The sequence below is a fragment of the Salvelinus fontinalis genome, chromosome 3 (assembly GCF_029448725.1).
Source record: "Salvelinus fontinalis isolate EN_2023a chromosome 3, ASM2944872v1, whole genome shotgun sequence".
Classification (NCBI taxonomy): domain Eukaryota; kingdom Metazoa; phylum Chordata; class Actinopteri; order Salmoniformes; family Salmonidae; genus Salvelinus; species Salvelinus fontinalis.
The window spans coordinates 27,569,390-27,587,095 of record NC_074667.1 but is presented as its reverse complement, the minus strand read 5'-3'; the positions used below and the strand labels follow the sequence as shown (position 1 = coordinate 27,587,095).

At 39.3% G+C, this 17,706-nt stretch overlaps 2 protein-coding genes and 1 long non-coding RNA gene across 3 annotated transcripts; 2 read left to right on the top strand and 1 right to left on the bottom strand.

The window, feature by feature from the left end:
- Nucleotides 1-711: 711 nt before the first annotated feature.
- On the top strand, nt 712-3,169 carry LOC129835256 (mucin-2-like). The gene is made up of 8 exons (XM_055900800.1): nt 712-1,150; nt 1,292-1,348; nt 1,879-1,941; nt 2,111-2,134; nt 2,389-2,436; nt 2,635-2,688; nt 2,878-2,934; nt 3,063-3,169. The coding sequence occupies exons 1-8, from the start codon at nt 715-717 to the stop codon at nt 3,167-3,169; spliced, it is 846 nt and encodes a 281-aa protein (XP_055756775.1). The 5' UTR covers nt 712-714.
- A 111-nt stretch (nt 3,170-3,280) lies between these two features.
- Nucleotides 3,281-7,266, top strand: LOC129842901 (uncharacterized). Its single transcript, XR_008757706.1, has 6 exons — nt 3,281-3,335; nt 3,445-3,476; nt 3,585-3,625; nt 4,281-4,347; nt 4,731-4,771; nt 5,008-7,266. It is a non-coding gene; the product is annotated as an uncharacterized LOC129842901 (long non-coding RNA).
- Nucleotides 7,267-8,913: 1,647 nt separating this feature from the next.
- Nucleotides 8,914-13,288, bottom strand: LOC129835249 (histone H1-like). The gene is made up of 5 exons (XM_055900787.1): nt 12,639-13,288; nt 12,313-12,539; nt 9,637-9,714; nt 9,360-9,416; nt 8,914-9,177 (listed from the first exon to the last, which is right to left on the bottom strand). Exons 1-5 carry the CDS (start codon nt 12,766-12,768, stop codon nt 8,914-8,916), a joined length of 756 nt encoding a protein of 251 aa, XP_055756762.1. The 5' UTR covers nt 12,769-13,288.
- Nucleotides 13,289-17,706: the final 4,418 nt, after the last annotated feature.

Below are 17,706 nucleotides of genomic sequence, written 5' to 3'. Positions count from 1 at the left end.
GTAGAAACGTACTATCCGTCGATGCAAAGTGGTTCTGTCTCTCTTACTATTCTTGGTAAGAAATGTTATATTCAGATTGTCTTGAATGATTCTGTTTAAATCACAATCTCATCCAATGTCATTTAAAAAATATTTGTTGTGAAGACAATACATATTTGAAATGTACATGTCAAAAGTAGAGTTCTAAGATCCCACGGCAAACAACCACAGAGACAGGCCAAAGTACAATCAAAGGTTCTTTATAAACTCAGCTTGACACAGTAATACACAGTATCACCACGGCCCTATTAGAAACGTATAAATAGGCTGGGATTTAGGGCTGTAGGCTAACTAGAAGCAACGGGCCAAACTAACACAGCAGTTGATTCCCGATCGGTGGCCAATGTTCATTCAGTTCCTTCCGAGCAGGGTTTGTTCATTCGGTTCTACCCGAGCAGGATTAGTTTGGCTCTACCCGAGCAGGGTTTGTTCATTCGGTTCTACCCGAGCAGGGTTTGTTCATTCGGTTCTACCCGAACAGGGTTTGGCTCTTCCTCCCGAGCAGGGAGAGGGAGATCTTACAATCACTGCACACCATACCAGCAAGCAAAATAGTCCATGCGATTCAATTTGATTTCACATGTGAGAATGTAAGGAATTAAGTGAAAGGCAATCGCTGTAAACACACAGCACACATGATTAAACATAATACATATGCATGATATCAAATAAGACATGCTGATACGTAATATAAAGAGAATGGCAGGCGCTAGTTTAGTAAGAGTCAGTGTCACTTGTGACATATACATTACATTCAAAGAGAGTGATGTAAAAAGGAGTCTCTGTCCTTTCCTAACAGATCTAAAACCAGACATTACAGTCAATTTTGATGAGGACTTCACCATCATCTGTTTGATTCCTGGACCCGTCAGTCCTGACACCACCTGTAACCTGTATGTTGGAGAGGAGAGTCAGCCATCCTTCACAGAAAAGATCAAGACGAGAAAAGCCACCTCAGCATCCGGACAGCAGTTCTGTCAATTCACTCCAAAACATAGTGATCTGATCAGTCGTCTACAGTCAGTGAGGAGTAAGGAGGTGAGCTGTGACTACAGAGTGAGCTCAGGACCAAACTCTCTCTCACCACGCAGTGATGGGAAAAGCTTTGCACGTGAGTCATTATCTAAAGAAATCTATCAGGGCTGCAGGTCTTCATGATCTGACTCACTTTGATTTTAGCATCTTCTTAGTATGACTATCTTCATCCTGACCAATAAACGAAATACCACATTTCAATCCCAAATGATTTCAGATCTGGTGGGAGTTCACATCAGTGATCCAACAACTATACAGACACCTTCTATAGCAGGTAGACTACACATTTGTGCTTTTATAGTGGCACTGCTGTTATTTTAAAGCAAAGCAAGTTTCAGCAATAAGAATAGTTGTGTTCATGTGTAAAGGAAGCGGTTCTGTTAGTTAATTAAGCTGTTCTGTAGAAATGACACCAGCCTCAACACCAATGTCTGCGATCATCAGCACAAGTAATAGAATGTCTGTGCCCATCTAGTCGAGTGTTTAGATCGTATCTATGCGCTGTTTGACTTCTGCTGTTAGATACATGGTGACTTTATACTAGGAAGCTGTCAACAACAATCAACACCTTATCTGTCCTGAAAGACTTGATCACCTTATGAATTGGTCTTATCATCTCTATAATGAGGAGAAATATAATCTACCAGGGCTAGAAGCAATCTGTCCGTAGTGATTTTTATAGTCCTACTTTGCCCACTTTGAATAGATAAATCATGAAGGTATTTCAAAAGGCCAACAACACCATGATGATCATTAATACGATCATGAATAAAATGCTAATTTCATTATTATGTGTTTTCTCAGTGGGTTTGACTCCAGGTCCTAGATCTACTTTCCCTCCCAGCACGACAGTGAGTCCTACAGAAGGTGTGTTGGGCCTCTAAATGACAATCTCTGCAAATACCAATTGTACAGTCAAGAGTTTAGATTACGGGCCTGTAAAATTAAGTGACCCAAATGTGAATGTAAAACCTTATTCTTGTGTAGTCATATTGCTTCCCACTTGTTTCAACTGTTACTTGTACCTTTACCCCAGACACAACAGTGACACCAACTACCAGTAAGTAGATCCACCAATTTAAACTTAGTTTGCAAATACAATATCTTTGTTCACATTCATTAACTAAAGCTCTGACCGGTTAACTAATAGATGTATTCATAGCTGCTTGTAATTCCAGTCCAGATTTGTGTACTTTTAGTCTGATTTGTAGGTAATGTGCAGTGTACTTCTCTCTTTCTGCTTAATTAATGACCTTAGATTTTACATTCCTTTACATTTGTTCTTGTGTAATATGAGTAATCTCTTCTCACCAGGTTTGACCTCCCCTTTGACCCCTAGCACGGCAGTGAATCCTTTATCAGGTCTCGTAGTCATCTTTATCTAGTTAGCTAATATAAGTAAAACAAATAGAGTAGCTTATCTTCTCCATGTTTTTGTATGTTTTTTTTCCAATCACAAATTTGCCTCATTACAAAAAGAGGTTGATATTTGATTGATTAAAATCAACCCATTTAGATGTTTTTTTGTATAATCCGATGCAATGATTTGCTTTGCATCAGGGTCCACTGTTTGCTGTACTTTGACCACTGACCCCCCAGCCAGTCCAACTGAAAGTAAGTATAGCCAATAGGTTTAATTTAGTTTGCTAAATATTTTTGTCTATTAAAGCATAAACCAGTATACAAATATAGCCAAATGTGAATTCAGTCAAAGGTTTAGGATTAATCAAACAATTTGTCTCTTCTTAGAAATATTTACATAACTCTGTTATTAAACTGTCCTTCTCTCTTGCATGTGCCCAGGAGGTCAAAGCTCCACAGAAAGTGATGTGGAATCAAACAGTCAAGAAAGCATTCTGGGTAAGTATCCTTTTCGAGCTGTCTTTTCTCACACATATGAAAACAGAGCTGTGCACATTTTCTTAGACGAACAATAATGTGGTCCAAGAGCTAATGACCTCTCCCGATGTCATCATGTCACCAAATAGTGGGGCAAATATGGCAGGCAGCAGTGAGTGTGGCTTCTGGAGTGGGCGTGCTCCTGGTAGGATTGACAGCTGTCTGTCTCTGCAGGAGGACCAGTGAGTACATTTGATTATGCATAACAAATCATTTGCAAATTTACCGTGCTGACATTAATGTAAGTGACTTTTGCATGGGTTAATTTATCAACTCATTTTGATCATATTGTATAGGTTAGACTATATTCAATATAATTAATTTATCCTCATTTGTTTTTCAGAGAAAAACTATTCTCAGAGGTAAGAATTCTCCTCGTGAATATGATGCAGATTGTATCAACCTTTAGTTCTGTATTGTCCATGATGAGATGTTCTTACCACAACCTTCTTATACTTTTATGTTGTACAGACCTACAGCCAGACAGGATGATCACAGCCAATGTATGTTCCTAACAAAATACATCAACATAGACACACATACAACTTACCTAACTATATACAGGCATGTACAAACACTGTAATTCCATTTTCATTGTGTTTCTGTTGTAGATGATTTGGTGTCTATGGGAGCGGTGAGCAGCGGAGTCATGGTGAATATTCTAAATTACAGTGGTATCTGTACACATATACCCCTCTGACAGAGGAGGCTGGTGGGATGTGTTATAGGAGGACAGGCTTATTGTAATGATTGTAATGGATTTAATAGGATGGAGTCAAACAAATCAAACACATCAAAACTACGTGTTTGACTCCATTCCATTAATTCCATTTCAACTATTACAATGAGACCGTCCTCCTATAACTCCTCTCACCAGCATCCTCTGCCCTCTGACTGTCTGATCTGAGGATCAAGACCTTAATGTTACATTAGTAGTGCTTCAACATATGAATGTTCAAAGTATCAAACCAACAGCTATATTTATTTACAAATTTATATGGTCATTTTTTTTATTACCAAATAAGATGTTTTTCACCAAAAACGGTTTCTGGATACATTAAATCATGTTAAACCTTGTAAATGTGTTCATAAGTAGGTACATAGTTTATGTAAAATCAAATAACCTACATCTTGCATTGGACATGTGTAGACCTCAGAATGACACAAAACCCACAAACACTTCCTGTGATACAAAGGAGGGTGCAGTTCATGTCACGAGTTAGAAAGTAGAATAGACAGTCAGTTTGTTACGACTGGAGGATAAAAAGTCTCTCTCTTCTCTCTTCTCCTCCCTCTCTCTACTACAGGTGGATTCAGGAGATGCTGGAATTGATTCTCAGACCCCTTCTGTACTGCCCACGTTCATGCCCTCAGGTTTGTCCCTCAGATCTCGGGACCATCTGCAAGTGCACAGCTACTGTACATGCTTGAACTTTGTGCCTAACCTTTTCAACCATATCAAAATGCATATATGACACTCACAACAGAAATTAATGTGTCCGAGCATCAGCAGCGTGAGAATAGAGCTGTAGGTCTGCAGGGGGGTTTGAGTCACAAGGAGAAGTGTGAAATGACATCAAGCCCTGTTACTTGCACTTCTTCTGTTTGGCTGTTACTAACGCAATAGGGCAAACTCGACTAAGTAACACACATGCAATGTAGACATGTTAAATACACATGACCCACCCTAAAACACACACTCATAGATACATACACAACCTCTTACTGATGGAATTGTCTCTCTCTGTGAAGTGCAGGTCCCGTTGATGTGGATACACAGGCATTTGCAAATGAACATGTAAGTACAGCACAAATGTCCTATTCGTTGTAATATATTATATTGTTATATTATTATATATGGCATTGTTTTCACAGACAGACCGACTAGAGGATAAAAGTATCTCTCTTTCTCTCACTGTGTTTCATGACTTTCAGTTTAAGATTGGTGTTACATCCTCATAAACAAACCTTATGAATTACATTTACTGTACTGTAGATTCGACGCCCTAAAGTGAATCTGTTTCTTTCCTCTAGTCTGATACGTACCACGTATACAGCTCAATCCCCGACAGACCAGCAACCTCAGCCCAGCCGGATGGGTTGTACAGTCTTCTGCAGACAAACTGACACTACACCTCTGGCTTTCTGTAGCTATGTCTCACACATCTCATACAAATACATTCTTTCTCACACGACATCCTTTGTTTATCACACATCCAGATACTGCAAATAAGTTGCTTAACAGGTGATATTACTACTGTATTACACATGGACAACTGACTTCTGTTACATGTCTATCCATAAAATCTGTTACTTTGTTAATATATATATTTTTGGAGGGGTCTGGGTCATACTCCCCTTTGAGCATTTTTCTTATTTCCTCCCCCTAGTAAATGCTAAATCTACTGTAATGATGTATATTATATTGACTGTGTGATACCTCCTTCCATAACGGTTGGATACAATTAATTTCCTATTGGGCAAAACATAATCCAAAACACAACCAAAACAAACTGCAAATGCATCCAACAGGTTTGTTGAGTCACAAGCTTGATGTATTTATTGGGTGCAAGGAATATAGGACCAAAATACAAAATGTGTGACTACTTTAATACACTATAAATGAATTTGTCCAAATACTCGTGACTTCCTCAAATGTGGGGACTATATAGATAAAGTGCTTTTATATCTAAATCGTAAAACATACAATACCTTCAGAAAGTCTTCACACCCCTTGACGTTTTCCACATTTTGTTGTGTTACAGCCTGAATTTTAAATTTATGAAATTTAGATTTTTTTTGTCACTGGTCTACACACAATACCCCATATCGGGGTAGAAGATAATCCAGTGGTTAGAGCATTGGACTAGTAACCGAAAGGTTGCAAGATCAAATTCCCGTGCTGACAAGGTAAAAATCTGTTGTTCTGCACCTGAACAAGGCAGTTAACCACTGTTCCTAGGCCTTCATTGAAAATAAGAATGTGTTCTTAACTGACTTGCCTAGTTAAATAAAGGTAAAAATAAAAATAAATAATATCAAAGTGGAATTACGTTAACAAAAAGTGTGAATGAGTATTCAACCCCTTTGTTTTGGAAATCCAAAATAAGTTCAGAAGTGAAATTTTGCTTAACAAGTCGCATAATACGTGTTTATAATAGTGTTTATTATGATTCTTTTATGACTACCTGATCTCTGTACCCAAAACATACAATTATCTGTAAAGATGGTCAGTCACGTAGTGAATTTCAAACACAGATTCAACCATGAAAAACAGGGAGGTTGTCTAATGCCTCACAAAGTACCATTATTGTTAAAAAGTAGACATTGAATATTCCTTTGAGCAAGATGAAGTTATTAATTACACTTTGGATGGTGTACCAATATACCCAGTCACAACATAGATACTGGCATCATTCTGGAGGAGGCGGGGCCTGTTGTGGGGGGAGGCGACTAACTAACAAACCTGTACACTGTCTCTGATGCATGTGGTGGAGCCAGGCCAGCTCAAAGGGCGGGCTTAGCGGGAAAGGAGGAGGATGAGGAGCCAGGAGATCTGCATGTTTATTTATCTCGCTCTCTCCAAGCAGTGAAATTGTTTACACGTGGAAACGTTTTCTTGCTTTAGAATTGATTCAAGTGGTATTGAATTTATTTCTTCTTGTTTTTGCAGTCATTAATGCAGATGCTTAAAGGCTTTCTCTTGTGGCAGGAATGGGAAGGTAAACAGCTGGCATGTTGATGATCCACATGGCTAGTGACTTTACCCTTTTCTCTCCACCCATAATCTCTCTTCCTTTTCTCTCTTTAACCCTAAAATCTCTCCTTTCTCCCTTTTCTTACTCCCAATATGTTCTCTTCCATGTTTGTCTTCCTCTGCCCCTCTTCTCAATCACCCCAATTTTTGCCCATTTCACCAAATCGCTCTTCTTTCTGGGAGGATTGATGTGACTAGCTACAGTGCACTGCTGTGGACAAAATCAAATTTATCACTGGATCAAGCAAGTGATTGGTTCTTGACTTGTTTCTATTGGACGAGCTAAACGCGACGTTGGGCCTGATTGCATCAGGACTGAGTCGGAATATGCTCAGCTTGAAGCCCCGCACTCTTGGCCTGGCCTGTTGGATGTGCCCCTGCTGAGACTATAAACTCATCTATAAACCGAATGAACATACTTGAAGAGCTGTGAAACTGCTCAGACTTTCAGTGCTTCCGTACTGTTTCTATTAGTGACAATGAAATGTCAACTTTTTATTTTTTTAAACAAATAAACATGCAGTTTTAAAGATGAAGGATTGAGTCAACACACCCAGTTTCTATTTCAACCTCATGTTTTTGATGTGTAGAAAATATTGCCTATATTGACAAGCTAGTCGAGCTCTTACAATGTCCTCAAAGATGGAAGGCAGGCGGTTCTAGCCAATGAGGGCAGATAAGTGTGACTGGGTCATAGATAGGTCGCATCTGTGACAGCTTCAATGGCGTTGTCTATGCTCTCCATTTTAAAGTATTACATTTCCTTCAATGGCAGATTTCTCCTGACTCGTAGGAATTCCCACCCAGTTGACTATGTTAAAATAATGTAAGCCCTCCATTTCAATGTCAATGCTACAATGGGTTAACCATAAGTATCCCAACAGGCACAACTTCAATATAAATTGTTTTTTCAGTTGCAGAAATGCCACATGCGTCCACAACCTAACAATTACAAAACTTGGATTCGATCAAATAACCCCCACGTGGAAAATTGGCAAATATTTGTTGACCAAATACAACTCATTGACCTCCATACGAATTGCTCACGTCGTGGACAGATTCTGGGCAGAGTTAAAACTTGCTTTGCTTCTTCCCGTGTATCCTTTTTCAAATCCAGGTTTTGAGGTCCACAGCATTAATAATTTATTTTTCTCCTTAGGGGTGGTTGAGTAAAAGCTGGTTAAACTTCCAGGGAATAAAGAACCAGGAGCACCAGTGGACAGCAATGTTCTGGTTTGGGTACCTTTGAATATCAAACTGAAGACCCAATCAGTTCTTGGACCCCCTTGTGGACAAACTGAAGTCGTACAATATGTTGCATTGCACCATTTTTGTAATTTTTTTATTTTTTACCGTTATTTTACCAGGTAAGTTGACTGAGAACACGTTCTCATTTGCAGCAACGACCTGGGGAATAGTTACAGGGGAGAGCAGGGGGATGAATGAGCCAATTGTAAACTGGGGATTATTAGGTGACCATGATGGTTTGAGGGCCAGATTGGGAATTTAGCCAGGACACCGGGGTTAACAACCCTACTCTTACGATAAGTGCCATGGGATCTTTAATGACCCATAAGACTAGTTTTGAATAATTTCTAATAGATTAATAGTTATGGGAAATGTTAGTTTTAACTGTATAGAAAGACTGCTACCACAAACCAGCACCATCAAAAATTCCAGAGTGGAGAGAACAGCGAAAGACCAGTATCAGGGCCGTCCCTCAGGAGACTGGTACCAAGATATCATGTCCAGTGTGTTCCAGGCTCAGATGGAACTCAACTATCTGCACACTCACTGTACCAGATTTTCCCAACAAATCGTGCCATGGTCATCAACCTATGATGGACGAACAACAAAGTCCTGACTATAGAAAACACCTTAACCATCAATATTTTCCAGGAACCGTGAAGTCACTGTACTAGTGATACAATTAATCTGGCAGAAGAGGGTACTGATTAAGCAGGTGCAAGAAACAAGAACTTAACAGCTTTTTATTTATATATAAACTTGCATCAGTGAATCATTAAACATTATTACAAACCCCTAGATACCACCAACACTTATCTACAGGAAAAGTGGAGATTACATTTTACAGCAGCTAGGTCTACACTTAAATGCCACAAACAAGTAGTACAAAAAACTGCTTTATTTAAAAACATATAAAGGGGATAAAAGGAGTGCAGTCACTCTGCTGCTGCCCCCCTTGCCTCGTTTCTCTGTGGTTTTAGCTTCAGGAGCATTAGTGTCCCCTTCATCACCCTCTGCAGGCTTCTGGCAAGCTTTGGCCTTTGCACCCTTCTTGGCTGCCACTTCACCCTTGGTAGTCTTCTGTGCTTTGGGTTGATCCTCAGCTGTCCCCTCTTCCCCATTGTCCTATTCGACTTGGGCTTCTTAGCAGGGGCCACCTTGGAAGCAGATGCTTTTGCGGCCTTCCTGAGTTTTGCATCCTGAAAGATGAAAATGACAGGTTTGCAATACAATCACCCATTTAAAATTAGAGATTCAATTTAACCATGATAAAGCCCAAATAGGGAACAGTACCCATGACAAAAGTATATATATAAAAAAGTCCCTTTACACCAAAACCACTTGAACAATGCCAATAGTCAGAACATAACTGAAACCACACTTGCCTCTGAAGGTTTCTCCTTCTGCTTTTTGGCTGTAGCCTTTTTCTTCTCAGCTTCTAGAGACAAAAGTTAGTGATGTGTGTGTATGCATGCAATCATGGACACAATGAGGAGAAGTGAGATACCCATACAAGTCATTGAATGAGCAATGTTAAATGTCCTCCATTGCAATGGGCGTAGCTCAATAACAATGATCCTATACAATTTGGCAGATTATAGGGTGATGTCTAAATCCTAGGAGTGATGAGCACAATCAATTCAGTGGATTCAGTTTACCGGCTTCCTTGTCCGTAGTCTTCTTGGGATCAGTGTTCTCAGTGGCCTTTGGCTTGGGCTCCTTGACCATAACCCTGACTGCAAGGGAGAGTGAACACATATTGAGCTACATTATTTCAAACACCAAGCCCATGTTCAATATGTTTGTCATATAATGTTGACTTATCTAATAAACACCACTTTATATTCAAATCTGGTACCATGAAGTTTGGCTCATTTGGCAGGTAAGCTACTATCACATTCAGAAAATAAAGTCCATTCAACACATTTTACTTAGATTAACAAAGCCTAGTTGCCACAAGTAGCCTAATAAAGTAACTGTCCAGTGGAGATCTCACTTTAAAAAAAGTTTCATCCTGTGTAATTTGTAAGTCGCTCTGGATAAGAGCGTCTGCTAAATGACTTAAATGTAAATGTGTAGTGATGTTACGTTTGATGCCTGAGCTCTGAGGCATGCGTTGAAATTACATTGTGCCGATATTCGTATCACTTTATCAGAAGCACGTGGTCAATGACGTCCAAAGCTTTGTTTCGTCGAACAACCACCTGATTGGTAGAAGACAAAAAAGCTACACTGCACACACACTCTATGGGGTGTGGGACATAATCTATAATTATTTAGCTGCTCTAAATCCTTTAGACCAGCAGGTGCCACTAGTGTGCACCTTATCAAAGCCTTGAGTAATTAACCTATTTCAGACAATTAGCTGGAAAATCTCAATGCTCCAGGAAGCTTTGTTTCCCTATCACTAATCCTATACTCGTATTTGTAGCCAAAGCATGATTTGAAAAAACAAAACAAAAAAACACTTAAACTTGTAACACAAAACATACAATTTTGATAATGCTTGCCATTTCCTCATTAAACATTATATCATGTTGGCTCATTGGCTGAGCTGGCCAATCAGCAGTATACTTGATTTAATATTTTCTGTAACAGGTATATGCCCACACCATTCTGTTGTTGGGGTACGTCCAGGGCCGGATTAACAGGGCCGGATTAACAAAGGGACTTCCTGGGCCCAGAAGGCAGAAAAAAAGTCAGAAATATATACATTCATTGTACAGCACATATTAGATATGTAGTATATATTTTTACTGCAACCACAAACCACAGGAGGATTCAGGAGCCCTCTCTCAATGAGTGTGGACAGCTTCCTGCTGCCACCCTGCTAATCATCAGATGGGGGGAGGAGAGGTATGGGCCCCATGTGGGTAAATGGGGGGCCCTGCCTTGATTGGGTAACTGAAAAAATAAACTGCATAATAACTAAATGTGACTGGTCAATTATGTGAGTCAGGGGCAGGGCCCAAGAGGCAACAAAACAAATTACTTATTTTATAACCAACCAAGGGAGCCTGTTCTCAATGTTCAAAATACAACAGAGAACATATTTAGCCACAGAGTATCAATAGTTTCTCAAAAATAACTGTTTTGTTTTCACAAGCACATTCAGGTAACTGCCAAAATAAAGAAAACGCCAACAAAGTGTCTTAAAAAGGGTGTTTGCTGCAAGAACAGCTTCAATGCACCTTGGCATAAATTCTACAAATGGACCTAAACAGTGGCAGGAAAACACACCCCACACACACCATAAACTTTGTGTCCCTCATTGTAACGCTCGTCGTTAGGTGGAAGAGAGGAGGACCAAGGCGCAGCGTGGTAAATGTTCATGATGATGAATTTCAATGCTAATCCAACAAACAGAACACTAACAAAATAACAAACTAAGAGAACAAACGAAACAGTACCGTGTGGCGAACAAACACTGACACGGCAACAAATACCCACAAACCTAAAGTGAAACCCAGTCTGCCTAAGTATGATTCTCGATCAGGGACAACGATTGACAGCTGCCTCTGATTGAGAATCATACCAGGCTGAACACAAAACCCCAACATAGAAAACACACATAGACTGCCCACCCCAACTCACGCCCTGACCAACTAAATAAAGACAAAACAAAGGAAATAAAGGTCAGAACGTGAAACTCATTGACTCAATTGTTTCCTTTATTTTGGTAGTTACTGGTTGCCTACAGTCGGGAAGTTTGCAATTTGGGCAGCATGCATGCCAAATGTACAGCTTGTTGTGTTGTGGCCATAGACATAATACATAGATTTTTGGAACCTCTTACCCTGGAAATTTGAGTGGTAACTCATGGGTACTCTAGCAATGGCTGCCAGTCCTGATTTGAACTGGAACTGCCATCCATGGATTATATGTAGATAGTTGGTTGCAGCTGTCGGTTTGCACATTTCAAAATACAAATCACGGGAAAGAACATAGTTTGGAAAGCAAATGCCTACTGCTGAAAATAGAAGACTGCATTTACAACCAATTTAATTCTCAACTCCCAATTTTTAGTGACCAGCAGCACTGTTTTTCAAAGTAGCTCATCTTGAGATAAACTATTGCCATGAGGAGCGCATTGGCCAGCACGGTGAGTAGTAGCCTATGGCTTCATCATTACGCGAGTCAAGTGTGCCACTGGAAATGGTATGTAATTGCCCAATGTAGTAATATATAAATAGAAAACACAATTCAAACAGGAAAGCTGCTTTGACATACTCAATTACAATTTTTGGGAAGGAAAACCATTTTACTAATTTTTCATAGAAATCTGGAAACACTGGGCATTTACTTTAAGATTTAGACATGCATGGATCACTTACCCGAAACCTCCCCTGTACTCCCTCGAATCCTTTTTTCAGGGTCTTGCGTATCATGTATTTCAACCTCACCAGGTCCACAGATGGATATTTCTCTGTTATGTATCCGCGAATGGCCTGCGAGGACACCCCCTTTCGAGAGTCCAACTCCTTCAGCGCTTCGTTAACCATCACCATCGTAGGTGGATGAAGAGGAGTTCTCCATGCCACAGCAGGTGCGTTGCTGGATTCTAACAATGAAATGGACAAATGTATCAACCGTAATCTAACCAAATAACCGTCAAATTAGGCTACTCAAATTGGCCTAAACCGCACATGGTTTTACAAACCTGGTTTAGCTTTTCCTGACACTTTTTCATATTTCTTGGGCACATCAGAAGATGAAGTTACTTCTTCGGCTGCAGCTGCTTTTTTTTTAGGTGGCATGATCAAACAGTTAACCTCAAAGTTAGGCCACATAAAGACGTTCGTTTAAAAACAGCAACTGCATTCTCAGCCTACACACGTTCAATGTTAGGCACTTCAAGCAACACCGCAGCAAAGCACGCGGTTTACCTGAACAGGCGCTGACATTTAGGTACCAGTTAGATCATTCAAGGTAAACTGATCAGTCCGAGTAGTGTGAACTCGCTTCTTCTTCTCTCCTCCGTTCCTTCCTTCCATCCTTTCCTTTCATTTACTGTGCTTATCAGTTTACCTTCACTGCTCTGGCATATTATTAAACATGACTCACCAAACATAAAATGAAATATGAAAACCCTTCTACATTTTAGAGACCATCAAACTCTTAACCACAAATGCAGGGTTTTTGTAGGTAAACTTTGTGCAGCAGTTAAAAACTTAAAACAAAAAGTCGAAGATAAAAAAAAAATCTCAGACAGACAAGTTAGTTTGGTTTTAAAAATCGAATTGTCGGCAATAATAATACAACATAACATCTGTTAAAGACAGATAGCTTTAGAACCTAAAAATAATTACCGATAAATGATTCTGAATGTTCAGCCTCTTTGTCATCTGCAACATGTCATTAGCCCACTGTTGCCATATGAGAAATCTGTGGTTTTCCTGTGAACAATTTCCGCATCTACATTTCTATTGAAACATGTATTCTTTGTCCCAGTCACTGCCACCATCTTCTGTAAAGTCAGACTAACAGTATGTATGTAGCTCTCTAAAAAATGACATTGTTCACCCCTGATATGGCTGGTCATCTGTTTTTGCTCATCCTCCTTTTCGGTGAGTTATTTTTCCGCTCCATCTGTTTGTGCTACAGGATATTCCATTCTTCTTTCCCCTCTTTTAGTCTTTTACTTTAGGAACTCTTAATATTTCAACATGTTATGGTTATAATAAGTGTGTCTTATTCCACTGATCATCCTATTGATTTATATTTCTCTGTCATTATTTTACATTTTGTTCAGATAAGAATGACCACTGCTTGATAACATGGCTGTGAATGCATTACAGACTGTTCCGCTTCGCCAACTTGTGTAAAGTGTTCCCATCTCATGTTTTCTTATTTTTCATAATGGCAAAAAGAGCATGTTAATGACCCATTTTGTTATGTCTAGATACCTTCCAGTACATCAAAGCCGAAGGTCAGTATCATTATTATGAATTTAAAGCTTCAATTTGTAACTTTTTGGGCTACCAGACAAAACAACGGGTTACCAAAATATTCAAATAATGATTTACATATTTTCAATAAAAATGTTATTTTGATGAATTCATCCATAAGATTTCATCCTTCCACGAGATGCTGTATACACTGGGTATACAAAACATTAACATGACATAGACTGACCAGGCAAATCCAGGTGAAAGCTATGATCCCTTATTGATGTCACTTGTTAAAGCCATTTAAATCAATAAATAGATGAAGGGGAGGAGACAGATTGAAGACATGTATTGTGTATGTATACTATTCAGAGGGGGAAAGGGCAAGATTTAAGTGCCTTTGAACAGGATATGGTAGCAGGTGCCAGAACTGCAACAGTGCTGGGTTTTTCACGCTCAATAGTTTCCTGTATCAAGAATGGTCCACCACCCTAAGGACATCCTGCAAATTTGACACAACTGTGGGAAGGATTGGAGTCAACATCGGTCAGCATCCCTGAGGAATGCTTTCGACACATTGTAAAATCCATGCCCCGACTGTTTGGTATACTCCTTGTAGTCCCGACACAAATCTAGGGTTGGTACCCAAGCCAGCTGGTTGATCATTCTAAATGTTCCATTGCCATGATGGCTGTCAACGTTCTTATGCCTTGCTTGCTAGCTAGGAAACTTCGGCTAACACAGTCACGTCAAACAGTGCAGCCAGAATAACAGCAAAGAAGCTGCATTTGCATTTGTTTAAGCTGTTTTCTAATGATTTTTGGGGGGATTCAGCCATAACAATGAGCAATTGACACGATGCGCGATTTTGCCTGGCATAGAAAATGTGCTCTCTCTCTGTCACGTTCCTGACATATTTCTGTTAGTTTGTTGTATGTGTTAGTTGGTCAGGACGTGAGTTTGGGTGGGCATTCTGTGTTGTCTGTTTCTATGTTGGTTTAGGGTTGCCTGGTATGGCTCTTAATTAGAGGCAGGTGTTTGGCGTTCCTCTAATTGAGAGTCATATTTAGGTAGGTTGTTTCACAGTGTTCGTTGTGGGTGGTTGTCTCCTGTGCCAGTGTTTGTCGCACCATACGGGACTGTTCGGTATGTTTGTACATCGTCATTTTTGTGTAGTCTTTTTTTCCCTGTTCGTGCGTTCTTCGTGTTTTATTGTAAGTTCGTATGTCTAGGTTTGTCTACACATTCGTTTTGTTAGTTAATTCAAGTCTAGTTCGTTTTCTGTCTTAGTTGTTTTGTCGTGTCTTAATTAAATCATGTCATTTCACAACGCTGCGCCTTGGTTCAATCACTACTCCTCCTCTTCGGATGAAGAGGAAGAGGATTACTGTTACACTCTCCAGGACACTATTCAGAGGAGCTAGCCAACTACAGTACAAAGTTAACATAATCACTTCAAACTGAAGCTGGAATGACAGTAAATTAGCTGCATTTCGTGTTTTTCTATTGGCATTTCTTTGTGTATATATCCATAAAAATTATACTGATTCCTGATTTTGACTGGGTAAGAAAAGCTGCCAGACTGTCTCATGCCGACACGTTAGTTCATTACTATGGGGCAGCTGGAGGTGATCAAATGTCAATATTGAAACAATGTTGCAAACGTCGGAGACAGACAGCAAGGTAAATACAAATCTCTGCTGTTGAAAACCAAATGCTAGTCTAAAATAAATGGGATATAATATCTAAATGCTTTTTACAGTGGAGATCAAGTCTATAAATTGCCTGGCTGGGCTGATGAGATAGTGGATTGAGCAGTCAAATTGAATAGTGAATAGACTATTTTTTTTGTGTTTGCAAACGTTTGGCGCATCTCTCTCATGCGGCAACATTTGCAAAAACAAAAAATTGTCTATTCACTATTCCATTTGACTGCTCAATACACTATGGTGACAGAACATGGGGGAGTTTTTCTAGTACGCCAACAAAAAAAGCCTTTATTTACATGTTGCATATGTTTGCATTTCATACTACTTTTGGATTATAATTGGAGTTTAAGGCTCATATGAATGTCCTGCTTAATATAATGTTTGTGTCATCATTGCAAATCAACCGCATTATACTTAAAAATAACTTAAACTTCAACCAGTAAAATGTCTCTTTGGCTATCTTTTGCTACAGCCTATTGCTATGTCAGTGAGTGTTTAGCATTCTAGCTAACAACTTGCTGCATCCAAAATAGTTATTTTACAAAGATCACAACCAAATATAATCTTAGTGACTGTTCAAGCAAGAATTAAAACATCATTGTCAGCGTAGGAGAGCTCCCCAAAAGTGATTTTGTTTAGAACTAATAAAAGCGTAAATCTAGGCTATGTTGAATGGGCGCAGATGGCGTGGCTTTCTTACTACAGCCAAGAGTTACGCGCATCTGTACATGACGTCACTGGGTCATCCACTGGAAAGTATGGAAAGCCATTTGGGTCTTTGCATTTCAAACAAGATACACGTGAAATAACACTGTTTGATGCGTCAAATAACACTATTTGAAGCGGAAAATAAGCTTGTTGACCAATCAGGACCTGGATATGACTGTACGTCACATAATAATTTAAAACTTTATAATAACATAATAATGTATAATAATTTATAATATAATAATAATTCTTACATAATAATGTAAGATTTCTTTACGTAGTTATTACAGCTTGATTACACTATCACTTGTATTTCATATGTCACAGCGATTCACCGATATGTATCATGCTGGTAATGTTTTGTCTTGTGCACCTGCTGCTGCAGCACAAGCGCAGACACACTTCCCCAAGCTCTGGGACAGTTCTGGTCAGAAAAATCCACTTCTTCTGTTGTTTGGCTGTGCCCATATAGCAACGTCCCAAAATGAGCATTTGTCCTGGTGGAAGGATGAAAATAAAACACAATAATAGGTCTTTAATGAAAGACATGTCCTTAATCTTTTGTTTAAATGTTGGCAACCGTTTTACAAAAGCTAAATGCCCATCGAAGCTGAGGATTATTGTGTGATAACTCCCTCCTAAGGGCTGTTCCTGGCACGTTCTCATTGTTTATTGCTTAAATAGACAACAGTGTCTTAATTGTTTTTCTCTTTCAAACTCATATAATATTAAGTGGTACGTTATCTGTATGAGTAGTTAAACATTGAAAATTAATTTATAATTCAATTAAAAAAGACACTCCATCATCCCTCTGATCTCACAGATCTTCCTCGGCTCAGTCTGACAGTGATTCCTGCAGTCATCAAAGAGAGAGACTCAGTTCAGATGAACTGTCAGACTCCTCCATCTGTCTCTGAGTGTTACTTCAAAATAGAGGGGCAAGTAGAATTCACCCTACCATCACCCTGTCAACAGACACTCACAGGAACACTACTGGTGAAGTGGACAGGTCAGAGTTCACCAGCTGAGGTCAAAATGCAATGTCATTACAGTGCTACAGGTTCACAGTTTAGATCCATATACAGTGAGCCGTCAACAGTCACAATTCAGGGTAAGAAGACTATTTGAATGGTTGTAAACAATGTACTGTTGTGCCATCATTACCATGTTCCTCTTGGGATATGTTATCATACTGTGTGTTGTCATTAGCTATTGCATGAAGCAATCAAGGAATATATTATATCTCCTTAATTTCCCATACTGTCACCGCATAAAGTAATTGACTCAAGATCCTTAAGTCTTAAATAACAAGGAGGGATTAGACTGTCAGTACATTTCTCAAAACCACAAAATACTTAATTCCCCTATTCTCACAGACCTTCCTCAGCTGACAGTGAGTTCTACAGTCATCAGAGAGACAGAA